Source organism: Benincasa hispida, chromosome 2 (assembly GCF_027475165.1).
Source record: "Benincasa hispida cultivar pf3 chromosome 2, pf3_genome.v1.1, whole genome shotgun sequence".
Taxonomy (NCBI): domain Eukaryota; kingdom Viridiplantae; phylum Streptophyta; class Magnoliopsida; order Cucurbitales; family Cucurbitaceae; genus Benincasa; species Benincasa hispida.
Genome location: NC_143479.1, coordinates 27082425 through 27110195, shown reverse-complemented (window position 1 = coordinate 27110195; position 27771 = coordinate 27082425). Strand labels below are relative to the sequence as shown.

Below are 27771 nucleotides of genomic sequence, written 5' to 3'. Positions count from 1 at the left end.
TGGTAATCGAGGTCAAATCCATAAAGAGACTGTTGAATCAGCTAGGATAATTTGTGAATTCCACGTGAAAAGGGGCTTTGATGGTTTTTTGTTTTTGTAAAGTAAATTGACAACCAAACAGAGAAAAATAAGAATTAGCACAGAAAACGGTTGAATCAAATTGATGGAAAAATCTTAGGATTAGTTTATATGCTTTTTGTTTTCTATCATTAGGTACTAGTTAATTTTACCAATCTTGTGAACCCCTCAATCTATTAGAAATTCTAATAGCCCAATTAGCCAATTTTGATAAAAATCCAAACCATCACTAATTCAGTTTAAAACTTTTTCTTCTTAGCGACATACAAGTTAAAACTGAAAAACATTAAGAAAGGGTTCAATTGTTAAGACATACTATAAGCCGGAAAGGCTATATCTTATACCATGATTTATTGGAAAAGATTATACTAGGGCATACATGAGTTTGGCCAGAAAAAGTCTAGACCCTAAACATGCGATCCTAATACGTGCAACTTAATCAATCAATAATGCATAGGCAAGAATGATTTTGCATACAAGAATTTTAATATATTAATTTGTCAGAAAAGTTCATCGAAACTCTATTGAAATTAAAACAAATCCACCTAAAGGGTTCACAACAATTGATTAAATTTAACTAGTAAACCTTCAAGAATCAAGACATACAAACTATCCCAAGAAAATTACTTAGCCTCTAAAAGACATATCGGAATTACAATGATCAAAAGAGAATTGAGGTTGACTATGGCGACAATTGCTCAACAATTCGACTTCAATGGCTCCCAAAACTAGACTAACTCTTAAATTTTACTTTATTCTGAATTGTGTTGAGGTGTGTCGAATGTTGAAGCCGAACCTCTTATTTATAGGCTTCTCGCAATGTCATAACGCTTGTAAATAGCGTTGCAATGCCGTTGTGCAAATTGGTGAGCGTCAAGGAAGTGTCACAGTGCTCCGCCCCGATGCTGGGTTGTGCGCACGCAGCATTGATCTTCCGTCAATCTTCGTAGCATCGTAATGCTCTAGAAGAGTGTTGCAACGCTGAGTATTCTGTCTCTAAGCGTTGGAGTCAAGCATCAGACGACGTTGTAATGGTGGTGATGATTTAACTCTAGAGCATTGTGACGCTCAAGGTAGCATTGCAACGCTGCCCTACACCCAATGTTATTGCCTCTCAGCATTGAATGAGCATTGGACTTAGGCTTATGAAGAGCGTTGCAATGCTGAAAAAAGGTAGAATCGTCCTTTGTCATCTCAACTAGATCTCGGTTTTTCCTTCCTTTTTGCTTGATTCTTCATCCTTGTAACGTACTTACTCCATGGGGTCAATTCTTCTACAAAATAAGACAAATAAAACACAAGAATTATCCAAATATAGGAAAGCTAAGGTCATAAACTTAGCTCTTTTTGAGAGCTAACAAACACCCCCAACTTAATGATCATCCCCGAGCAAGATTATAACACTTAGTCATTGAAATTAACAAGAAACCGTTCACTCCATTCATCGAATCCTTTCTTAATATCAACAGTCTTTAGGATCGCACAATAAATCACATATCAATATCAAACAATCACTCAATTTAGACTTGTTATAAAAGGTCATTTTTCAATCAAAGCCATATATAAATGAGACACTAAGACACAATACTTTTTCGAAAATTGAAAAGCATCAGAAATTTTTTTATCCTACTCCCATTTCATCTTCCCTCTATTCTAGCTTAGTCATCAGCTCGAGACATACTATTATTACATATCAAAGAGCAACACTATCCAAGAGTGCCCAAAACTCACACACACAAAACATAGAGGGCATTGGTTTTACCTAAAGGGCTAGCTTTCACACCAGACCACCAGAAACCTATCACTCTTTTCTCGCGGGCCCTAACTAGACACAGCGAAGGTAGCTCTTTTCACCTCTATCGATGCACACACACACACAATTTTTTTCTAGGCACACCGGTTATGCCTCATTTTTATGGCTTTTTTTTCATAAGAGAAAAGCATCTAGTATGATTCTCTTTATTTTTTTTTTCACACGCTAGGCCGTTATTTTCTCACTATCTAGTTTTACTCTCAAGCACTAAAAGTTGCTCCCAAGCCAATAGAGGGCCTATCAAAATCCAATATGGATAATCCGTTTCTAAGACTTTAAGGGATTCCAAATAGAAAAAATTTCAACCTAGGTTCATTTTACATGGATCTCATGAAAAAAAAATTATAAAAAACTCAAAATCATGAAAATTACTCTTTTATTAAGAACAAGCAGCCCGTTGAGTGCATCATCAAATTGTCATTGAAAGGAAATAGCAAACAAAACAAACAGATATTAAAGCATTCATCATGACAGAATCAAGACAACAATTCAGATTACCAATCAAAACTTCAAATCATGAGCATGCTTCGCCCACCCCCAACTTAAGAGCTACGCATTTTTCTCAAGTATATTTAGGCTTTAATTCATGCTAAGAACAAAAAGAAAAAGGGGCAAGAGAGGGAACAAAAAAACTACCCTGTATTTTTGGGCACAAACATGATCATTTGAAAGCATTCCTCCAAGAGCCAAAATTGTGATTCTCCTAAGAAGAAAAGTAAATGTAGTCAGCCACTCTTTAATAAAAAAGAAAATGAAAGAAACAAAAGAAAAGAAGAAAAAGAAAAGAAAGAAAATTAATTTAAACTCCTGGTTGCCTTCAGGTAGCGCAACATTTAACGTCTTTTGCTCGACGTCTAGTGATGCGAGCTCTAGTGATATAGGGTAGAGTCAATATGTAGCTTGAGCAAGCGGAGTTGGCTTCTCCTTCATTGAAAATTTTAAGGTGGTGCCCATTCACTTTGAATTCCTTCCCCGTCTCCAGACTCCTAATCTCCACTGCACCATAAGGAAACAAGTTAATAACCTCAAAGGGACCAAGCCATTTAGATTTCAGTTTACCGAGCATGAGTGATAGATGTGAATTGTAGAGGAACACTTTCTGCAACTCGAAATTCCTTCCTCAAAAGACCCTTATCATGTATTAATTTTGACTTTTCTTTGTACAGTCTTGAGTTCTCATAGGCTTCTAAGCGCAGCTCCTCTAATTCCTATAGTTCCTGTAGTTCCAGCAGTCTTTCCTCACTGGCTTGGGCTAGGTTCATATTACATTGCTTGATAGCCCAATATGCTCTATGCTCAATTTCGATCGGTAGATGACATGCCTTACCATAGACGAGCTTAAAGAGTGTTGTTCCAATAGGAGTTCTAAATGCAGTTCTGTAGGCCTAAAGAGCATCGTCAAGGCGTGTGCTTCAATCTTTTCTGGTTGGATTGACAGTCTTTTCCAGGATACTTTTGACCTGTTGATTCGATATTTTAGCTTGTCCGTTTGTTTAAGGATGGTACAGTGTGGCAACTCGATGGTGAACTCCATACTTCCTCATGAGCACCTCGATGTTTCGATTTCAGAAGTGAGTACCCTGATCACTAATTATAGCTCGAGGTATGTTGAACCTAGAAAATATGTTCGCTCTTAAGAAACTTGAAACCACAACAGCGTTCTTAGTCCAAGTGAGGATAGCCTCAACCCACTTTGAAACATATTCAACTGCCAAAAGAATATACAAGAAACCATATGAAGAAGGAAAGGGGCCCATGAAATCTATGCCCCAAACAAAAAAATTCCACACATAAAGATAGAATTTAGTGGCATCTCATTCCTTCTAGACAAAGATCCCAATCTCTAACATCTCTCACAGGATTTACAGAATGCAAAACAGTCAGCAAATAGGGAATTCCAAATCAACTCACTATCTAAAACTTTCCTAGTAGTTCTCCTATGACTAAAATACCCACAGCCATCTCATTACAAAATGCAAGCATAGACTGAAATTTCTCATCTGAGACACACCTCCTAATGATTTGATCAGAACAAATCTTCCAAAGGTACGGTGGATCCCAAACAAAATACTTTGAATTACTCTTTAATTTGGCCTTCCTAGAGCTAGGCATGTCATAAGGGAACTTATCAATAACCAGGAAATTCACCATGTCAACATATCATGTAGTGGGTTTGACTATCTAGGAACTCGTCTAAAAAATCCTCTCGTAAGGGCACAGGGTCTTCTTCTTATACTATTCTGCTCAAATGGTCAGCTACTAAGTTTTCTGCTCCTTTCCTGTCCTTGATAGTCAAATTGAATTCCTGAAGAGAAGCATCCATCGCACAAGTTGGGGCTTCGACTCCTTCTTGGTCATTAAGTACCTGAGAATAGAGTGATCAGTAAAGATAGTAATAGGAAAGCCAAGAACGTAAGAACGGAATTTATCTAAAGCAAAAACGATAGCCATAAATTCTTTCTCAATCATAATGTAGTTAATTTGGGTAGGATTTAGGGTCCTTGACGCAAAGTATATGACGTGACTCTTCTTGTCGACCCGTTGTCCTAGGACCACTCCCACTACTAGATTACTAGCACCGCACATGATCTCAAACGGTACGTCCCATCTTGAAGGTTACAAAATTAAGGTGGTGGTCAGCTTTTTTTTCAAAGTGTCAAAGGCCTCTTGACACTCCTTGTCAAAATTAAATGGAACATTCTTCTGCAGTAATGTTGATAGCGATAGTGCCAACTTCAAAAAATCCTTTATGAAATGCCTGTAGAAACCTGTGCTACCAAGAAAAGAACGAATCTCCCTAACACATGTAGGATGGGAGAGGTTAGCAAAAACATCTATCTTAGCTTTGTCTACCTCAATCCCCATTGCAGAAACTAGATGCCCTAAAACAATCCCATGAAAAGCCATAAAATTAAATTTTTCATAATTCAATACCAGGTTAGCCTCAATGCAATGTTTTAATACTAAGCTAAGATTATGCAAACAGTCCTCGAAAAACTCTCCGTAAACCATAAAATCTTCCATAAACATCTCTATGCATTTTTCTATAAAATCGGAAAATATACTCATCATACACCTTTGGAACATACCTGGGGTGTTACAAAGCCCAAATGGCATCCTCTTAAAGGCATAGGTCTCATAAATCCAGGTGAACGTGGTCTTTTCCTCATCTCCTTGTGCGATGGGGATTTGGTAGAATCCAGAAAACCCATCAAGAAACAAAAGAATAGTTTTCCGGCGAGCCATTCCACCATCTGATCCAAAAAAGGTATAGGAAAGTGGTCCTTCTTGGTTACCTCGTTGAGCTTTCAGAAATCGATGCACATTCTCCACCCGTTTTGTATGCGCACAATCTCACCCTTATCATTCTCTATAATTTTCATGTCGGTCTTATTCAAAACTACAAGAATAAGACTTACCCATTTGCTATTTGGAACTGGGTAAATAATTCTGACTTCATTGAGCTTGATAATTTCCTTGAGAACTACATCTTTCAAGTTGGGGTTGAGCCTTCTGAGGGGTTTAACTAGTAAACTTTCAAGAATCAAGACATACAAACTATCCCAAGAAAATTACCTAGCCTCTAAAAGGCATATCGAAATTACAATGATCGAAAGAGAATCAAGGCTGACTATGGTGATAATTGCTCAGCAATTCGACTTCAATGGCTCCCAAAACCGGACTAACTCTTAAATTTTACTCTATTTTGAATTGTATTTAGGTATGTCGAATGTTGGAGTCGAACGTCCTATTTATAGGCTTCTCGCAACGTTGCAAATCTTAGAAATAGCGTTGCAACACTGCGATGCAAATTGATGAGCATTAAGGAGGCATCACAGCGCTCCCCCTGACACTGGGTTACGCACACGCATTTATCTTCCATCAATCTTCGTAGCATCGCAACGCTCTAGAAGATCATTGCAATGCTGAGTATTTTGTCCTTAAGCGTTGGTGTCAAACTGCGTTGCAACAGTGGCGATGATTTAACTCTGAAACGTTGTGACACTTGCAACGCTGCCCTGCACCCGATGCTACTACCTCCCAGCATCGAATGAGCGTCGAACATAGGCTTATGAAGACCGTTGCAATGCTGAAATAAGGCAGAATCGTCCTTTGTCATCTCAGCTCGATTTGATGCATTTGAATTCTGGTTGTTCCTTCCTTTTTGCTTGATTCTTCATCCTTGAAACGTACTTGCTCCATGGAGTCAATTCTCATACAAAATAAGACAAATAAGACACAAGAATTACCCAAATATAGGAAAGTTAAAGCTATAAACTTGGCTCTTTTTTAGAGTTAACAGTTGAATAAAACCTTCCCGAGTTTGTAAAGACCTAGGTAGGATGGCTAAGCACACACACGTAAGGGATTAAGAATTACTTTAAATGTGCTAATGATTGTGTGCATTCAAGTGATTCTCTCGTCATGAATTGTGTTGTTATATTTTGCTTTGAGATTAGAGTCAATCTTTTCCATCAGATGACTCATTTTTATTTTTACTTGTTCAAGGACAAGTAAAGTTTAAGTTGGGGTATTTGGTAGCACCCGAAATGTGTTATCTTAGTGCCTCTAATCTAGCTCATTTACGATGTTTAATGTGTTTTAATGTCTATGTTTGTAGAATCTCGAGTAATTATTCATTTAAGAGAGTTACGGCCCATTTAGGGTTAATTTGGAGTAATTAGAAGCTAATTAGAGCAACGAAACTTCAAAGGAGCAAAAAAGATGAAAATGCCCTTGGAGGATTGGTGTCACATGAAAGGCGCTGAAAGGTAGTAGCTGCATTTGACATAGCGTTGTAGTGCTCCAGACTTTGATGGAAAAGAGACATATAGGCACGCACAGGTGAAGGCACCACAGCATCACCCGACGTTGCGACATGACACTACTCATATAGGGCCAATTAGGGCCTAGCATCGCGCCGCTGCCGCAATGATTATTTAAATTCTCTTCGATTTTAGGTCATTTTTATCAAACCCCAATCACCCCTAACCGATTTTTCATCCCTTTCTCTCTCGCACATGTATTTTCTTCATTTTCACATGTAATCAATTGAGATGAGGCCATATTTTAGCTTTTCCATCGCCACGAGAAGGTAAGATTTATGGTTTTTTTTATTTAGAGGATTTTGGAAGAACCCTTTATAATTTTGATAGGATTTTGTGCTTGAATGTATACGATGTTTAATGTGTTTTAATGTCTATGTTTGTAGAATCTCGAGTAATTATGCATTTAAGAGTGTTACGGCCCATTTAGGGTTAATTTGGAGTAATTAGAAGCTAATTAGAGCAACGAAACTTCAAAGGAGCGAAAAAGATGAAAATGCCCTTGGAGGATTGGCGTCACATGAAAGGCGCTGAAAGGCAGTAGCTGCATTTGACATAGCGTTGTAGTGCTCCAGACTTTGATGGAGAAGAGACATATAGGCACGCACAGGTGAAGGCACCATAGCATCGCCCGACGTTGCGACATGACACTACTCATATAGGGCCAATTAGGGCCTAGCATCGCGCCGCTGCCGCAATGATTATTTAAATCCTCTTCGATTTTAGGTCATTTTTATCAAACCCCAATCACCCTTAGTCGATTTTTCATCCCTTTCTCTCTCGCGCATGTATTTTCTTCATTTTCACATGTAATCAATTGAGATGAGGCCATATTTTAGCTTCTCCATCGCCACGAGAAGGTAAGATTTATGGTTTTTTTTATTTAGAGGATTTTGGAAGAACCCTTTGTAATTTTGATAGGATTTTGTGCTTGAATGTATACATTTTTATTCCTTGAGCACCCTATCTCTTGGTTTAATTCTTAATATGTGTGAATGATTAGGCCTAACAAATCAGTCGTTTATGTATACTAATCGCTTAAAACTTAACATGTAATCTGTAATTGTTATGTGTTAGTTACCAACTAACTAAAGTCATCTCATGGGTGTATATTGATTTCATGGCTTTTCTATTAAAATCATATAGTTATTTTGAGTGACTTAGGGATAGAGAACAATCAATTAATTAATCGGCTTTTTTGTTAGGTAATCATGTCATGGTTTAGTCCTAGAACTTAATGAATGTGTTTGGTTGATTAATGAATGATTTTCATTGTTAGTTAATTGACACATATATTAATTAGGATGCAAATCTTAATTGATAATTAAGGACGCTTAATGTTGGCTTTTCCACTTAAGTTGACTATGTGTTTAAGATGATTTAGTGTTATCCTAGGATCAAGTTTACATTGGGTAATTTCATTCCTCTAAGCTATTAGATTATACTTTTATCCTTTTACTTTCATGTCTTTACTTTTATGCACTAATCTCAAACCACACCAAAGCCTCATCCCCCTATTTACCACTTTAACTGAAAATGAGCTTTGAGGAACTAATTTTCACGCTTCTCTGTGGATTGATTCGGACTTGCCACTTGTACTACTCAGTAGTACAAGTAGTTAGTTCAGTAATATAAATTTTATTTGATTGGCAGAGAGAAGATTACAACACCCTTTCTCTTGCTCATCAAGGGCAAGAGAGGAGAATCATCTAGGAGGCTTCAAGGCAGGATAATAGACCTAATTGATGATGAACAACCCGAGCAACATATAACTCAACTTCTTCCTCATCCTGTCCCTCAGATGACCCATCGGCTATCTATTCGGCTTTACAATGAGATCCCTCTTCCTCAAGATGAATCCTTCAATGAGAATATAATATTTCACTTTCTTGTAGATATTCTAGAATGGGGGTGAAGCTGAACTCCTTGCCCAAACCTTCACCCTTTGGCAAGGTGTCAGATTGAGGCGCCTTTCTCCACCTACTAGATATGATGACCCCGCTGCAGCTATCACAAAAACTTTGAATGACCTTTTTTACGTATGTTATTATATTTTTTTTCATTATTATCCCTTTAGAATGGTCGGCCTCGACTCTTATTTGAGTAAGGTTGGCCTCTCATGTTTTGAACTTCATGTAAACTTTTTCATCTTCTTTTTTTTTAATCTGTTTCTCGGATTGCTACTTCAAAATGAGTATCACTAACCATATAAATTAATTAATTAATGGAATTTCGAGTTCCTCTAAAAAGCTAAACAAAGCCCAGGCCAACATTGCTAGTCTTAATCGGCTTCTATATGATATCCAAACTGAGCTCCAATCATCCCGAGTTAACACATCAGCTATCCAAGCTAAACTTGACAAAGTTGAGGCTCTTCTCTCTGATACTTGGTACTTGGAACAAAAATCCCAGAAACTGAAGCTTGCACCAGAATGTAGAACTTTGTAATGGAGAATGGTGGGGCATTTAGCAAAGAAAGAAGCATATTTTACCACTCTATTATGAACTTTGACTATCCAACTCAATATTTTGAAACTCTACGCAGGAATCCTTATCCCTTCCATCCTCAAGATGACAATGTCGAGGCTGACACTAAAGATGCCATAAACCAAGATGATTGAAAATTTCCTCCACCATTATGTTTTTGCTGCCTTCTTTTAACATCGTTGTTGCACTTCTCTCCTTTATATTTTCTCTATTGTTTGTTGCTCTTTCTATGGTTTTACTTTTTAATCAATGAAGTTTCTTTATCTTTCAACTTCGTCTTTACTTTGCCAATGCCTTTTCCATCATTGCTAGCATGCCTTCATCTCTCTTCTTTTAAGGTTGGTTTCGGCCTGCCTTTTATCTAGGCCAACCTTGGTGATGTGAATTCAACCATTGAACCATTGCATGTACCTAAAGGATCAATTACAAGAAGCAAGGCAAAGAAGATTCAATAGGCATTCACACTATATCTTCAAAAACTAGCAAATTCACAAGAACCGACAAATAATTTTGGGACCAAAGTTTTATATAATGTTAGTTCAATGAGTCAAGAAGAGACGTGAAGATGGTACGGGAAAAGGTTTGTAAGATGACACGGTGGTAAAAAAAAAAAAGTGTGCAGATTTTGTGAAGAAAATGTTGTCAAGTGTGCACCGCATGGAAAAATGTGATGTCAAATATTGTTAAATGTGCGCATCTACTTTGCCACCTTCTAGAGGAGATATTTAAGGCAATTTGAAAACTTGCTACATTCCTAATTTTTCATTTTGACTTATAATTTAAGTATACAATTAAGTTTCAAGTTTCTAGGTGTTATTTTCTACAATTTGCAATTACTTGTATTTGAATGGCTTTTGAGTTTCTTGGTCTATCCATGACCATTTGGCCTATAAAATGGCTTGTAATGTTCTTCAAAACTCATATTATCCCTAGTAAAAAACTTGTGCTTATTCAACCCTTTGGTGTTGTCTTTTTTTTTTCAAATCTTGCTTTAGATTTGATATTTAAATCAATTCATTGGATTAGTCTTGATCAAGCTAATTCTAGAGTGAGTTGTCTTAGGATCTAAGAGTGGTCATCACAGTATCTAAGTGCCATTCATCTATCCAAAAACCCTCAATACCATTCAAGGACCAAACACATAGATATTAAATATCTCTTTGTAAGAGACGGAATAAAAAAAAGGTGAAGTCGAATTGCTAAAAGTTCATACCAACGAGAATGCTGTTGACATGCTTACCAAACCTGTCCGAAGCTCAAGCTAGCAAACTGTCTTGGTCAGATCGACTTCCAACTTCCTGTAAAAGGGTGAAGACATGTAAAATCTAGAAGGAGAAGAGCTTGCATGTTGAGCTTAAGGTGGAGATTTGAAGTAAATAAGCTCAAACATTCAACCATATATTCAACAGCTGTTCACATTTCTTTATCTTTTACAGTTTGTTATTGTAACTACTTGTATCAGAAAAATTGTATAAATACTCATCATTACAAATTTGTAGCAACAATATACAAAAGCTTCAAGAAACCTTGAAATATGTAAAAAGAAAAAGGTGTGACTTAGCTCTTGAATAAAATCTTCTCTCCTTCCCGTGGATGTAGGCATCATTTGTCGAACCATGTATATCATCGTGTAGATCTCTTCCTTCTCTTTTCTTTTACAAGATTGCATATTCTTCATCGTCTTCGTTTACACAAGCAATCGCTTGAAATAAATAGAAAGAAAGATTAGGGTTAGAATAGTTCTGCAAAACGATAGAGAGAACGAAAGAGAGGAAGAAATTAATTGTTCTGAAATCCCATCAGAATAAAAATAGTCATTCATTTCCATCAGGCAAAAGTCAGTGGGATTTTCCACGTGGAGCACATCAGCTGGAAGATCGTGGACAAAGGAGGTCCAAGTTTTCTACAAACCAATTTAATTGCGGTAAAATAACTTGGGTTCACGATTTGGATCAACAAACAGGGCCTACAATTCATCATTTAGGCTTTACATCACAAGAAAACAGGCCCAATAAAGTGGTATCAGAGCATAAGACTTACAAGATTGCAGTTCTTGAAGATTCAAGATTCAAGTTTTTCACTCCAAGATGTCAATAGCAAGATTCGAAGTAGAGAAGTTTGATGGCAAAGGAGATTTTGGCCTGTGGAAGGCCAAAATCAAGGCAACTCTCGGCCAACAGAAAGCTCACAGAGCCCTCCTTGACCCATCAACTCTCCCTGCCATAATGACAACTCAAGAAAAAGAAGACTGGGAGTTGGCAACTTATGGTACGTTGGTCCTAAACCTTAGTGATAGTGTTCTAAGACAAGTTTTAGATTATTAAAAAAAAAAAAAAAAAAAAAAAAAAAAAAAAAAAAAAAAAAAAAAAACTGCTTATAGGATATGGACTAAACTGGAAGAATTATATGCTACCAAAGATCTTCCTAGTAAAATGTACCTTAGGGAGAAATTATTTACATTTAAAATGGATTCATCAAAATCCTTAACTGATAATTTAGATGAGTTCAAGAAAATTGTTGCTGAATTCAAAACCTTAGGAGAAAAACTTGGTGATGAGAATGAGGCCTATGTGCTTCTTAACTCTTTGCCTGAACCCTAAAAGAAAATTAAAAATGCTCTAAAATATGGAAGGGATAGTATAAGTACTGAGACTATAATTTCAGCCCTAAGAACTAAAGAGTTAGAGTTACAGATTGATAAAAAGGATCATCCTAGTGGTGAAAGGTTATTTGCTAAAGGAAACTTTAAACAAAATCATTTAAATGACAGAAAACCACATAATTCAGAAGATAATAAGTCTAAACAGAAAATAAAATGTAAGTATTGCAAAAAGAAAGGACATTTAATCAAAGACTATTTTATCCTAAAGAGAAAGAACCAAAAGAAAGAGAAGGACTCCAAAGACAAATAACCTGAAGCATCTGTTGTAGAAGGTTCTTTTATCTACTCAGATGCTTTAGCCTCAACTTTAGACAAATCCAACCATGTAAATCTTCTAGGAAAACATGATTGGGTCCTAGATTCTAGATGCACCTACCACATGACCTCAATGAGACCATGGTTCAACACCTTTAAAGAAATTGAAGGAGAAATGGTTTATATGGGAAATAACCAAGGTTGTAGGATAGAAGGTATTGGCTCTGTTTCTATGAAACTTGAGGATGGAACTATTAAACTTCTTAGGAATGTGAGATATGTTCCACTTCTTAAGAGAAATCTAATCTCCTTAGGTATGCTTGATACAATTGGGTGTGAGTACAGGGGTAAAGGAGGAACCCTTGAAGTGCTAAAAGATTCTAAGATGATACTAGTTGAGGAAAAGATAAATGACTTATTTGTGGTCAAAGGAGTTGAAATGATGACAGGGGCATATGTTACCACCACAAATGAGATCACATAGGCTGATGTTTGGCACAAGAGATTGTCTCACATTAGTGCTAAAGGCCTAGAAGCCCTATCTAAACAAGGGATTTTACCTAAAGGTCTCTTAGAAAATCTAATCTTTTGTGAACAGTGTGTTTTAGGAAAAGCCACAAGGTAAAGTTTCACTAAAGCACAACGCACCACAAAAGCTATCCTAGATTATATTCACTCTGACCTATGGGGTCTAGCTCCTACACCTAGCTTAAGTGGTTCAAAGTATTTACTTTCTTTTACTGATGACCTCTCTAGAAAAAGTTGGGTCTACTTCCTTAAAACTAAAGACCAAGTGTTTGATAGGTTTAAGGAATGAAAACTCGTGATAGAGAAGCAAACTTCTAAAGAAATTAAATACCTAAGAATTGACAATGGACTGGAATTTTGTAGTAAAGAGTTTAACAAGTTCTGTAAAGAAACAGGAATAATTAGGCATAGGACTGTTAGATTTACTCCTCAACATAATGGAGTTGCTGAAAGACTAAATAGAACAGTCATGGAAAGGGTTAGATGTCTTCTCTTAGATGCAATCCTTAGTGAAAAGTATTGGGTTGAGACTGCAAGCTACACCGTGTATACCTTAAATAGGTGTCCTCATTCCTCCCTAAACTTTCTAACTCTTGAGGAAAAATGGACAACACATCCACCTAACCTAGAAAATCTAAGGGTATTTAGATGTGTTGGCTATATTCACCAAAATCAGGGGAAACTAAAGTCTAGGGCAGTAAAGTGTATGTTTGTTGGGTTCTTGAAAGTGTTAAAGGCTTTAAGATATGGAATCCTATTGAGAAAAGGTTTTTCATAAGCAGGGATGTCACTTTTAGAAAAAAAGAGATGTTTATACAAAAAGAAAAGACAACTTATGAAGTTTCTAAAAGCCCTAGTACTACTAGGATTGAGGTGAAGACACCTAAAGATTCTTCCACTAGTCATAGCCCTCCTAATGAAACTGAAGAAGAAGAAGAGGAAAACTCAAATGAGCATACTGAGAATACTAAAGTTGTACCTGATTTAAGTCAGTATTCTTTGTCTAGGGATAGACAAAGAAGAGTGATAGTTCCTCTAGCTAGGTATACTGAAACTAATTACATGAACTTAGTCCTAAATGCCACAATAGCTCCTAATGACCAAGAGCCAACTACTTTTGAAGAGGCAATAAATTGTCCTAATGCTAGGTCTTAGATTCAAGCTATGTGTGAAGAAATGGAATCACTCACTGTCAATAATACTTAGATCCTAGCCTCTCTTCCTAAAGGATGCAAACCTATAGCCTCTAAGTGGATATATAAACTAAAGGAGGGTTCTACTAAAGAAGAAAAGCCTAGGTACAAGGCAAGGCTAGTGGCTAAGGGGTTTACCCAAAGGGAAGGCATAGACTATTCTGAAATTTTTTCACCAGTAGTAAAACAAACCTCTATTAGACTTCTTTTATCACTAGTTGCTCAGTACAACCTTGAACTAGATCAGCTAGATGTTAAAATAGCTTTCCTTCATGGAAATCTAGAAGAGGTTATCTATATGGTTCAACCTAAAGGGTTTGAAGAAAGAAGGAAGGAAGACCTATACTGCCTCTTAAACAAGTCTATATATGGTCTTAAACAATCTCTTAGATGCTAGTACATAAGATTTAATGATTACATAGAGAGTATTGGATTTCAAAGAAGTTCTTGTGATATTTGTTCTTATATTAATTCAACTACCTATAAGGACAAAGTCTATCTACTACTCTATGTTGGTGATATGCTACTAGCAGGAAAATCTAAGGAGGATTTAATTCATGTCAAAAATCTCCTAAAGAGAGAGTTTAACATGGAGGATTTGGGTCAGTCTAAAAAGATCTTTGGGATTGAAATTAAAAGAGATATGGCTTCCTTTATTCTAATCATTAGTCAATTAAGCTATTGTGAAAAAGTTATTAACAGATTTAATATGTCTAATGCAAAACCTGCCACTATACCTATTGCTAGTCATTTTAAACTTTCCTCAAAAAACTCATCAAAGGAAACAAACATAGAACATTTGACTCAAATACAATTAATTTCATACAATTAAGTAGTAGGGAGTCTAATGTATCTAATGATATCTACTAGACCAGACCTATCATACAGCACTAGTCTTGTCAGTAGATACATGTCTAACCCTAGAAAAAGGCACTAGGAAGCAATAAAATGGATTTTAAGATAACTAATTTGGTCTAAACAGTCAAAATTAACATATCAAAGTACAAAAGAAATGGATTTAGAGCTATATGGATATGTTGATTCAGATTTTACAGGTGACCAAGATAAAAGAAGATCATTAACAGGTTATCTATTTTTATATGGTCCAAATTTATTGTGTTGGAAAGCAAATTTGCAGTCAATCACAGCATTATCAACCACAGAAGCAGAGTACATGGCTTTATCAGAAGCAATAAAAGAAGCATTGTGGTTAAAGGGGTTCATAAAGAACTTTGGTATTAATCAAACAGTAGTAAAGATCTACTGTGATATCCAAAGAGCCATTCATCTATCCAAAAACCCTCAATACCATTCAAGGACCAAACACATAGATATTAAATATCTCTTTGTAAGAGACGGAATAAAAAAAGGTGAAGTCAAAGTGCTAAAAGTTCATACCAGCGAGAATGCTGTTGACATGCTTACCAAACCTGTCCGAAGCTCAAGCTAGCAAACTGTCTTGGTCAGATCGACTTCCAACTTCCTGTAAAAGGGTGAAGACATGTCAAATCTAGAAGGAGAAGAGCTTGCATGTTGAGCTTAAGGTGGAGATTTAAAGTAAATAAGCTCAAACATTCAACCATATATTCAACAGCTGTTCACATTTCTTTATCTTTTACAGTTTTTTATTGTAACTACTTGTATCAAAAAAATTGTATAAATACTCATCATTTACAAATTCGTAGCAACAATATACAAAAGCTTCAAGAAAGCTTGAAATTTGTAAAAAGAAAAAAGGTGTGAATTAGCTCTTGAATAAAATTTTCTCTCCTTCCCATGGATGTAGGTATCATTTGCCGAACCACATATATCATCGTGTAGATCTCTTCCTTCTCTTTTCTTCTACAAGATTGCATGTTCTTCATCATCTTCGTTTACACAAGCAATCGCTCGAAACAAACAGAAAGAAAGATTAGGGTTAGAAAATTTCAGGAAAACGATAGAGAGAACGAGAGAGAGAAAGAAATTAATTGTTCTGAAATCCCATCAGAATAAAGATAGTCATTCACTTCCATCAGGCAAACGTCAGTGGGGTTTTCCATGTGGAGCACATCAGCTGGAAGATCGTGGACAAAGAAGGTCTAAGTTTTCCTAAACCAATTTAATTGGAGCAAAATAACTTGGATTCACGAGTTGGATCAGCAAACAGGGCCAAACCAATTTAATTGGAGCAAAATAACTTGGATTCACGAGTTGGATCAGCAAACAGGGCCTACAATTCATCATTTGGGCTTTTCAGTTCATAATCACAAGAAAGCAAACCCAACATAGGTTTATGGAACTGCTTCTAGCTCATGCAACATTGGCCTTTCCAATATCATGGTGTAAGATGATGGCCGATTCACAACTAAAATTTTACCATCCATACCACTGACTTTGGATCTTCCCCAAACATTACGGGTAGTTTGATGCTTCCTTCTGGCCCTACTTTCTCTCTACCTAACCCTACTAGTGGAGTCACATGCCTTCTCAATTGTTCTCTATTCAACCTCATCTTGTTGAATGCTTCTAAGGTTAGTACATCTGCAAAACTTCCACCGTCAACCAAAACCTGATGATTTTCACATTAGCTATTATCAAAGTAATAAACCAATGCAACATTGTATGGCTGGTGAAGAGCTTGTGCTTCTTCTCTATTGAACTCAAGGACTTGTCTCAAAGCCTTTACTTGTAGATAATGTACTGGAAACCTCTTGGCTCTTATTTTGCTTCATAGGCCATTACTTTCGTTGCTTGCCTGAATCACCTCTAGCTGATTCTCTATGGATCACTCTGACCTCTCTTAATGGTTGTCACCATTCTTCATCATCTGGGTTAATTCTAGTTGGCCTCGACTTCTCTGTTGACAGGGTCGACTTTGCCGTCTCTCACCTGTGTCTTTGACAAATTCGCTCAAAAACCTATTACAGATTATGGATTCGGTCTCATCCTTCAATTGTATACAATCCTTGGTCATATGCCTTTCATCTCAATGAAAGAAGTAGTATTTTTGTTTGTACCTACGATGTGGTCCAATTTTCATCTACTCTGGCTCTCTCAAAAGGTTCATATGTTTTTATCTCCATGACAATCTATTCTACCGGGAGAATGGTTGGCGTGCACTTTTCCAACCTCAATGCATTAGTAAACCATGGTCGATCCTAGTCTTCCACTTTGCACCTTTTTACCTCATATTGCGTCCTCTCAGTTAAACTCCCTCTATCCCTAGGCTAAGGTTATGGTGACCTTCTTCTTGGCTCATTTATACTTCCTTTTGAATGTAGTAACTCCTCTACACCCATATACTTTTGTGTTCAAGTAACCAATTCTATATATGATTTTGCTTCCCTTTTTCGAGGATATTACAAAGTTTTTTTATGTCACATAACCTATTTACTATAGCCAGCAAGGCTATTGAGTCAGTATATCCTTCTACCTGCAAGGATTCATTGTTAAATCATGCAATGTACTCTTTTAGGGTTTCTCTTGAATCCTGTTTTATCATCAAGAGATGCGTTGTCGACTGTCGTTGATCTCGCCCCCCTAAAAATTGTGTAACAAATTCCCTAACCAATTCTTTAAAGAACCCTATGGATTTTCTTTTCAATTTTCTAAATCACTCTTCGGCTGGCCCAATTGGGAAAAGGAAGGTAAAAGAGAATGCCCTATATTTTATAGCATAACGTACCCCATGTAATTCCATCCAAGATCGGTATGAATCTAGGTGTTTATCAGGTCCTTATTCCTATCATATTACTTAATTGATGAAACCTTGAACTTTGAAGGGACCTCATCTTCCATTATTTCATCGATAAATGGAGAGTCTACTTGCGCATATCCCCCTTCCCCCCATGTAGATGTCCTATTTCTTTTTGCATCTTCTGTAGATCTGCAATCTAAGGCACTTCTTTGGCCTCAGCCTCAAACTCTGTTTTTGAATTTTTTGCATTTTTTTTTCAATCCAGCTAAGAATATCTGTTTTTTGGGAGATTCTTAATTGACATCGTCTTTTAATAAGAGGCTCAGCCTTGACCTCGACTTCAACGGTTGCTTTTTGAAAATACGTGCACTATGGACTTTAAACCTTTATTTTTTCTTGTGGCTTCCCTTGCTCTACTTCTTCTTTCTCGCTCACTCTTCTCATTCTGGTTCTTTTGATTGAGGCTTTTGGTATTATTCTCTCCCTCCAGCTATTGCTTCACTCCCTGCACCTTGCGTCCTATCAGCTTCGACTGGTGGAGATGTGATTCCCCCACAGTTTCTAACATTGGCACCTTTCTTTTTGTTGGATCTCGAACAAGCTCGTTCATAGGATTTTTATTTAATTGACCTTGTTAATCAATGAGTTTTAGCAATCGAACAACATTATGCCCAATTCCATTCACCTTCGTCTCTAGGTTGTTGTACTTTTCCTTTGCTCATTTTTCTTTAGGTCGAGGTTGAGGAGCTTCAACCTAACATACTCGCTTGAGGTGGTAATCTCGATTAGAATCTTCTCCGTCTAAATTCATGTTCTTAAATCTCCTACTCATTCTTGTTTAGGAACTCTAGATCTTTCTTGGTCAGTAAGTGAGTATTCTTCCCCATAGACGACGTCATCCATTGATGCTAAAATTTGATTAAGTAGGTTGGACTGACCTCTAAATTGTCAACAACGGTAAATTTGTACTTTTGGAATGAGAGCTCATTTGCAAACCAATAAAGGACTGCACACTAGTGTGGTGTAGACCACACACTCTAATGCTTAAGTTAGGAAGCATGGAGATGCATTGTTAATAGAGTTTTGGGCAGAGAAATTACTTACCTTATTCGTCTCCTTTCTCCCTTATTTAATAGGTTATGGTCGTGTGCTTTTCCTTCTTAGGGTTTCTTCCTAAATCTTCTCGGATCTCCTTTTTCCCCTAAGGTTTAGTATGTTTGGAAGATTCATTCTTGCTGGCCTAGTCAAATGAACTTGCTTCGAATCGTGTTTTCCTATCTTTGGAGGTCCGCATGGGTCGTACCCAAGCCCATGAGACCTGATCTTGTGTGCTCGAGCTTGGCACTTGTGAGGTCAACCTGGCCCATTCGACCCAAAAACGCTTCAACCCAGTCATTTGCTTATCTATAGTTGCTATTGTTGCCCTCTTTTCTCGTAATGTCACTTTTGCCCTTTAGTTTGAGTATATTACCCATAACAATGTCCATCTCTTTTTTTACTATTTAGTTTGCATTCTTATCATTCGTGATATTACGATATCATGCTTGATTTGTATGTGTTCTATATTAGATTTAACTATCTTCATATAGATATATATAAGTTATAAAAAGAAAAAAAAAAGTAAAAGAAATGGTGAAGGGCAATCAACAGCGAAATATTGTCAAAGAAGCAAAAAAGAAAACAATACGGAGAAGTTCATGATTAATTGCTCAATAGAAAACAAAATTACTGAAAACTAACCTTGAAAAATAATCCCAAAACGTGTGTGGTGAATATGTAATGTGGACCTTAATTTCGTTGACTTCTATTCCACAATAAATAAATAAATTGCAATTTGTTTACAAAACAAGAGAAATATCTTGAACGAAAACAATTGAATAAAATACCCAATGCCACGACGTCGTTTACCAGGTCAAAGTATTTCATCGCCCCATCAGGAGGCTGTCCTTTGTGGAAGAGAGAACAGTTGCGTAGCCATCACGAACTAGTCAAGAACTGGAAAGAAACAACAAATCTCAGTGATTTCGAAAATCTGAAACCAAACAGCATTTGATTTTGATTCAGAGGACGATCACAGGTAGAACGTAGAAGAACCTCACCATGAAATCCATCTTCCTTCTCTTTCTCGTCTCAGCCCTTGTTTCTCTTTCCACTCAATCCATTGACTCCAAAGACCTAAAAATCCCACCCTCCGCCGCTCACGCTCGCCTCGCCGATTACGGATTTCCCTTCGGCCTTCTCCCCTCCTCCGTCTCCACCTACACCATCAACGAAACCTCCGGTGACTTCTCTCTGGACCTCGGTGATTCCTGCAAGTTCACACTTCCACCAGACAACTATGTGGCTTCCTTCTCTAGGGTTGTCACCGGTAAGATTGCAAAGGGTCGGATCCACAATCTTGATGGGATTCGTGTTCGCGCTTTGTTCCAGTGGTGGTCGATTACTGCTATTAGGTCTACCGGCGAGGATTTGGTTTTCGAGGTTGGGTTGATCACTGCTAAGTACCCGTCTAAGAGTTTCAACGAGAGCCCAGTGTGTGAAGGCCGTCGGTCTGATTCGTAAGAGGTTTGGGTTTCTTCAGTTTGCTTTTCTGCTTCTTCTTTTACTGCTAATTCCACTGTTAGGATTGAGATCTTAGGAGTAATTTTGGGATTTGTTGTTACTAGTGAAGTAGACATTTTACCTAATTTTTATAAGTGCTTTGTGATTGTGGGGTTGAAGGTAATGTTTTCAGTCTTTGCATGGATTAGATTCTTTAGAAACAGGACGCTGTTGGTTTTAATTTTCTGATGTCTTCTCTTTTAAGTGGATTGGATTCTATCTTCAATATCCATGAATTTTGAACGGATTCTGTATATTTACTTCATATTCATACTGTGCCTAGTTCGAGGTTCTCTTGATTATACCCTGACTAACTTGAGATGTTATATAAGGTATATTTTTCTGCTAAAGCTCCCAGTATTTATAATGATACGAGAAAATTCTAGTTTCCTGACGTTGCGAAAGGGAAACTTTCTTTGTGTTACATCTGCTGGATCACCTTGTAAATATATTAATTATCGCCAGCTGGCTAGTTTTGGCAATAGTTTAAGGAATAAAGTTACTTGGTGGCCTTTGTTAAATCAGCCTCATTGATGAATGAGATCTTTTTCTATTTTTGGATTTAACAACGGGGTGTTCTAAGGTTGAAAAGGTGCTGGCGTTGCAATTTGAAAAGGAAGGAGTTTAATAAGAACATAAGCCATTAAGGACAATCATACAATGACAAATCCCGTATTATTAAATGATATTAAATACAGTATTGGTGTTTTAGCTGAATTTGTTGCACACTAGACCAAAAAATGTATCCAACCCAGAAGAATCCAGTTTTTACTATGTAGTATTTATTATTATGAATAGACCTTGTAACCTGTGAATTTCAAACGGCGTTTGCTTGCTAGTAAGCTGAAATAATCAAGGAACTACAGACATAAAACAAACAGAAAGAAGATGATGCTTAGCAAAAGAAAAAAAGAGGTAAAGCTTCATAGAGAGATCAAATAGAAAGTTGAAATTCGAATTCTTGATGATGACAATAAATTTAGAAGTAGTTAGAAAAAGGAAAAAAAACAATTGAAGAATTATCCCAAAGATTTAATGATTTGATAGTCAGATTCGTGAAGTTTTGTTTCCATGCTACTGTCTTACATTCCCAAGATCAAAATTCGTATGTCAAGGGTTCAAGTCCATTGCTATTTAAATATCATGTTCCTCTTCATTACCGCAAAAGCAGCCTTGTACTTTGTTATGGTGGTTTCTCGGGCCAATATCAACCTTCTGGAAATTTCATTTTTAAAGATTGAAGTACAAATTCGGAGTGGAAGTTGGACCAGGTAGGGTAAGATGTAGATTCTTCTTCATATAAAAAGTCGAAGGAAGCAACAATCTACATCTCACATTGTAATCTGTGTCCACCACAAAACTTTCCAACTTTATATATCCTCTTTTTTCCCTTTATACGTCTCCCCTCCACTGTCATCTTTCTCCCTAATCTCGAGATTTTTGATAGAAGAGAAAACTAGAGGATGTGAATAGCTTTAGTTTGCTACATTGCGGGCATATAACATGGATGTTATCTGAATGTACATTGTCAATCTCAGGTTCTAGAAAAGTATCTTGTAACCTCCAATATACCTTTTCCAAAAGAATCATTTAGCTTGAGTTGTGTTTCTTTTAATGTGTTTGGCAGGCAATGCTGTGATCTCAAGCCATCTTCAACTTCATTATTGCTCATAAAGAAATTAGTGAATTCTCATTTGTCTGGTTTTTGATTTCTATGCAAAAAAGTAGATTCCCTGAACTTTGTTTCTTTTGCTTTTAAATTTTAATTACATTGACTTGTTAAAGTGCAGAATATGTAATATTTTGTATACCAGGATCTCTTATTTAATTGGTATTTTGTTTTTGTGCAGGGCATTCATTCCCTTCAAGCATAGATGAACTTAGTTTATATCATTTTATGCTGGTTCTTTAAAATGAAATGTGAACCCTCTAATTATGCTGGCTGTGTGTTGAACTGTACTTTGTAATTTGTATATATTAATTCTGCAGATTGTAACACTTACTACTTCTAGTTCTGGATTAATACTCTATTTTAATTTATAAGGTTAGTGCTTCATTATGATCTGATCTGTACTATACCCTTTAACTTTTCCCTTTTTCTGTTGGTTTGGTGGGGGGTGATGACTTGCAACTTCCGCTGTCGGTTGTCTCGTTTTTTGAGCAGCTTTTCTCACATGATGATACTTTGTATTGAATTTTAATGACCATTTTTTTTATTTAAACATAAAAGTCAAACTTCTCACTTTGGAGGGCTCAAAGTTGGAACTTTCATCTTTGCTGAATTACAAAAAGTACTTCTGAATCTTCGCTTTGTTTAACAAAATGCCCCTATATTTTATAAAATTGTAATATTATGTCTAGCCTTTCATAAATGATTTAAAACTACAAAACTACCATTGAAGTAGAAATTTATGAGAATATTATACAAAAATTGGGATTTGGAATGGTGTGATGGTGAAATGGAATGAAAATTAGGACCCTAAAGAGAAAAGAAAGGAAATGAGCTCTTTCTTATATCAAGTTTTAATTTTCATTTAAAATTCTACCAAATTTTTAATGTAGTTTTGAAGAAACTTATAGGGGAATGTTGCAATTTTCAAAAGAATAACAGTATTTTTAAAATAAAGATGAAAAGTTGAATGCTTTTCTTTTATTAAGGAAAAAAAGAAAAGAAAAAGAAAATGTCTGGTGGGATTGTAAGTTTGTAACACTACAAAATAAGATGTTTCCTATGAGAAAATCTACTTGCATTTCTTTTAAGAAAACTTGACTGATTAACTTGTCACTTTTTTTAGTAGGAATTTGAATTGAGCTTAATTTGCAGATATGTAATTTTAAAAGTTGACTACTCATAACATTTTAAATGTTGTGCATATTTATTCTTTGCAGTTTGTATCTTAAAAAATTATTATGAAAGTTATTAATTTATATCCTTAAATTTTTTAGTTGTATCAATTTAAATCATGAACTAATATTTGTAATAATTTAAATCATGAACTTTCTATCAACGTACACCCTCTTCCAAATTTTGTACAATCAATATTATGTGAAACTTATGATTTGAGACAATTAAACTCTAAATTTTTCATAAGTAATTCAATTTAGACATTTTCATTATAATTAACTTTGAAAATCATCCATATATTGATTCTTAAATATAGGTAGGTCTCATCATATGTCAGTTTTACAAAACGGATAACTAGAGTAAACGCATAGTGAAATCTATAAAGAAATTTTGACAAAGAGTTTAAATTGATTGATCTATGAAGCTCAGAGGATTAATTGATATAATTATAAGCTTCACACGAGGTTTTTCCAAACGAAGCGTAATGAATTGTGTAAATTGACACACTCATAAAAGTTTAGGGTTTAAATTGATATAATTATTTTTTCATGATATAAATTGATACAACCCATTTAGTTTAGGGATAATTGATATTTTTTTTTTCAAATGATTAATAAATTTTTAAACATTTAATTTATGTGTAATAGATCTCTATCTTAAAAATTTAGAAACTAAACTTATTATATAAAACACGTGTGTTTCTTTATGCAATAATCCTTCATTTAGATATAAAATAATCATTCCATGAATAATTTTTTAAAGAAGAAAAAGATTAACTATAATAAATAACAAAAGTAGGTACATAAATTCAATTTATTAAGTAGAATTATAGTAATTATCAATTCATGTTAATTTAAGCATAACTTAATAATAAACACATTAATATTTTTCTTTAAGTCAACATCTAATTTGTTATAAATTGAATATCCGAAACTTCACATCCACATTTACTTTTTAGATGCTATATTCCCATAAAAAGAAGATTAAAATAGTAATTTACAAATAATGTCTATGGTCACAATTATAATAATGAAGATTCCAATTTCACTCCACCTCATTTATCCTTATACTTAACCCTAACTTTGCAAATATATTCACAACATTGTTTTGAAAAATCCTGAAAAGTAAAATTGAAATTATCTATGAGAATATAATCTTTATGTATATTGATCGACATATCGTCTTTCAAACGACATCATCAAACTCAAACTTGATGCACCATAATGAAATGTACATCTTGTACCCTTTACCTTTAGTGCATTAAAATTTTAATTCTTCCAAAGTCTCGACATGTCGACATACACTTTCTTGAACCGCCAAAACTTTTCTCGACATGAAACAAGTGGAAGGAGAAGGGGAAATTTTTCTAGATCATTCATTGCTTGCCATATAAAAAATGTTTTAAAAATTATGTGAAACTTGTAAAATAAAATTATGTATATAGAAAAAAAAAGTTATATATTCTATATTTGAATTTAGTTTTATTTAATTTTTAAGTTTTAAAACATATTATATTTTTATTAGCTGTGTTTAATTTATATTTGTTCTCTGGATTTTAGTATTTTATATTTTTACCTTTGAATTTTTATTAATATATATTTTTTTTGTTGGTACAAAACTCAAATACAAACACAAACTAGGGAACTAAAGGGTTTTGTAAATCCCTATAAATAGTCGAGGAGATTCATGATGAGTAGTCTTCAATCCAAATTTTTGAGTATTTGAAACGATGAGTGTGACAGGCAAGATCACGAGCAGTTGTATTTCCCTTTCGATTTACATAGAGAAAACCATGAACGAGGACCCACTGTGATGTTTTGAGCAAAGAAAAATATCAACAAAATTTTGGATTCCATATACTTTTTTGAACTACCAAAACTTTTCTCAATCGAAACCAGGTGAGGAAGGGGGCAAGAGGCAAAATCTCTAGATGGCCTTCAATCCTTACCTGTCATATAAGAAATTGTTAATGAATTGTATGAAACTTACAAAATCAAATGATGTTCGAAAAAAAAACTATTTGAGTCCTAAGTTTCGAATTTTGTTTCCATTATATTTTTATTAACTAACTTTTTGTTAATAGATCTAAAAGTATTAGAATGTATATTTTTAATTAATTTTAGTAGTGACTAAAAAGATTGAAAACTAATTTAATTATAATTAACTTAATTCTTCTTAAATCAATTAATAGAAAATAACAATGTGATTCACACAAAGTATTTAGTTAAAAGTCAAGAGAGTAAATGTGTACCTACTCAAACTTAAGAACCAAATAAAAATAAAACATTTCAAAATTAAAGAATTCAATAAATATTTTGAAATCTAAAAACTATCATGGATTGACCTAATGGTAAATATGGAGGCATAACCTTGATGAAGGACTAAGAAGTCAGAAGTTCAATTCATGGTGATCACGTACCTATAATTTAATATCTTACAAATTTTTTCGACATATAAATTGTCTCGTGAGACTAAGAGATAGAAAAAGAAAACCTAAAAATGAAGGGAGATTTTATTTTTTTTTCAATAACATATGATCCAAAAGCTTGACAAATAATCACCATTTGTCATTTAAGTTCCTCCACATTTTTCATTTCCCAAAACCCCATAATTTAGGGAAGAAAAAACCCTAAAACCAAAGTAGACAATAGACATTATTTTGAGTGTGTGGCCTCCAATCCCATTGGCCTTCTCTGTTCCTCATCGCATGCCACTCTTTCTTTTTAGTTTTGACCACACTCTTCTCTCTTTCTCATTACCCAATCAATTCTCCCTTTAATTTTTCTATTATTTAGCATCGTTTCCCAAAAAGAAACTCATAATTACATCTCACCCTCTTATTTCATGTTTTTCTTTTTCTCTTTAAATATATCACCGAAAATTATGTCATTATTTTCAGATTGCCTTGTTCTCTATTCTTCACTAGTTTTATCCATCAATCTTGCCCCCACCCCCCCTTCTTTACCCTTTACCTTTTCCCTTTTTCCCCCACTTAAATTATCCTCCCTTTTACAACTATCCTCCTTTTTGTCTATTGTCATGGGAGAAAAAAAAAAAGCAATTTATATACTGAAATTTTAGGGTCGTATTGATTTATATACTAATTTTTTATTAGAGATATTGAACCTTTAAATATCTTGATAATAATATGATATTGTTCACTTTGCACATAAATCCTACTTTTACTTTCGGTTTAATCAAAAGGATCTCATACTATTGGAGATAGTTGTTATCTCTTATAAGCTTATGATGATTCCTTTTATATAGTCGATATAAGACTTTAATTGTATTTTTATTAATCGTCCTTCGAACAAATGACCACTTAGTAGAGATGTCCATTGGGCAGAGTGGGCGAATGGCTTCCTCGTCCCCATCCTTGCTTCCCATATCATTGTCCATTCTTGTGAAATTCTCCATAGAGATCGGGGCGGACATTCTTCATGAAGAATTTATGGGACTTTGAATATTTGCCCGTTTGATTTGAAAAAAAATCAATTTAAATCATTACTTTAGAAAAACTTTAATTAAATAGTTTAATTTCTCACTAAATCTTTTAATATGATTAGTTTCATAGGATCAATTTGATTTAGAGAAATTATTCTAATTTTCTAGTCAAAGAAAATAATTACAAATCAACTTATTCATATAATCTAAATTTAAATGTTCAATTCAAACATATTTATAATCTGATTGACTATTAAACAGTAAAATTTGAAATTTAAGTATAGTATTAATAATAGCATAACATATTTATAATCTGATTGACCATAGGCTAAACAGGGTGGAGAAGAGAAACAAAGCAGGAGTGGGGGAGAGATAGGGATGTGGAATGAATCCCAACCCCATTAGGTTGTCCCTATAGGAAAATGTGGTTCAACAATAGTGTATTTGTTCCATCCACAAACAAAGAGGGAGATCATTTTATTATTAGAGAGAAGTATCATGTAATACAGATTGCAAGGTGTTAATAGGGTTAGAGAATTTATATATAGTGCACCCCTCTAAAAGTCCCACCTAGAGTGCGTCACCCCTGAACTCTGACTCACTGGTTGAGCAACAAAACCCTGTGCTTGGTCATTCAAAGCACCAAATAAAAGATTCAAGGTATTCCAACAATTTTTCATAAATGAATCAATAATTGAGATTATATATCGATAATTTATAGTTATTTTTACTTAATTTCATTTTAAAAGCAACTCAAAATCATTTAAGTAAAGTTATGACATGTTTGAAAGTGATTTTAAAATTAATTTTTTCATTTAAACACAATTTTCTTCCCACGAAAATTGATATTAAATAACTAAAACTATATTTTATAGTGATTTCGAGCACGCCACAAGTGAATTTTATCATTTCAAATCACTTCTAACTATGCTTCTAGAAAGCATACTAAAAGTAGCACAAAAAAATTATCACATACTTCTTAATAAATAGGTAGAGAGATGAGAAAAATGAAAAACTACTATTATTTTACAAAAAAGACTAATAGTGTTATCTATTTGTTTCTAACATTTCTTTTAAATTAATTATTGTCTTTAAAAAAGTTTTATAAAAAATCAACAAATTAATATAAAATTTTAAGAGATCTAAGTTAATTTAAAATTTTAATTAATAAAATTATTACTTTCTAATTTTATAGGTAAATTTGGACAAAAGAACATAACTGAATCCATAAAAATTGAAGAATCTAGACCAAAAATACCATCGAAAGACTATAATAAGCCTAAAGAAAAGAGCTAACTAAGGCTCGAGCCCAAGTCAGCATGTTCAATCGAGGACAAATCTAGTAGAAAATTCAACAGAG

General features: G+C 34.8%; 1 protein-coding gene and 1 long non-coding RNA gene across 3 annotated transcripts; one reads left to right on the top strand and one right to left on the bottom strand.

Moving 5' to 3' along the window:
- Positions 1-199: 199 nt before the first annotated feature.
- LOC120071009 (uncharacterized) lies at positions 200-19523 on the bottom strand. Of its 2 annotated transcripts, none has more exons than XR_005480108.2 (5): positions 19430-19523; positions 15241-15325; positions 10418-10906; positions 2528-9615; positions 200-1352 (listed from the first exon to the last, which is right to left on the bottom strand). It is a non-coding gene; the product is annotated as an uncharacterized LOC120071009 (long non-coding RNA). The 2 variants fall into 2 exon arrangements; XR_005480107.2 differs by having other exon boundaries at positions 225-1352; positions 2528-4256.
- Positions 19201-22181, top strand: LOC120071008 (DUF538 family protein (Protein of unknown function, DUF538)). Its single transcript, XM_039022990.2, has 2 exons — positions 19201-20086; positions 21973-22181. The coding sequence occupies exon 1, from the start codon at positions 19622-19624 to the stop codon at positions 20081-20083; it is 462 nt and encodes a 153-aa protein (XP_038878918.1). The 5' UTR covers positions 19201-19621; the 3' UTR covers positions 20084-20086; positions 21973-22181.
- Positions 22182-27771: the final 5590 nt, after the last annotated feature.

What these genes read in the sequence shown, in the direction of transcription:
- LOC120071008 (XM_039022990.2), top strand. Translation starts at nt 19,622, where the DNA reads ATGAAATCCATCTTCCTTCTCTTTCTCGTCTCAGCCCTTGTTTCTCTT.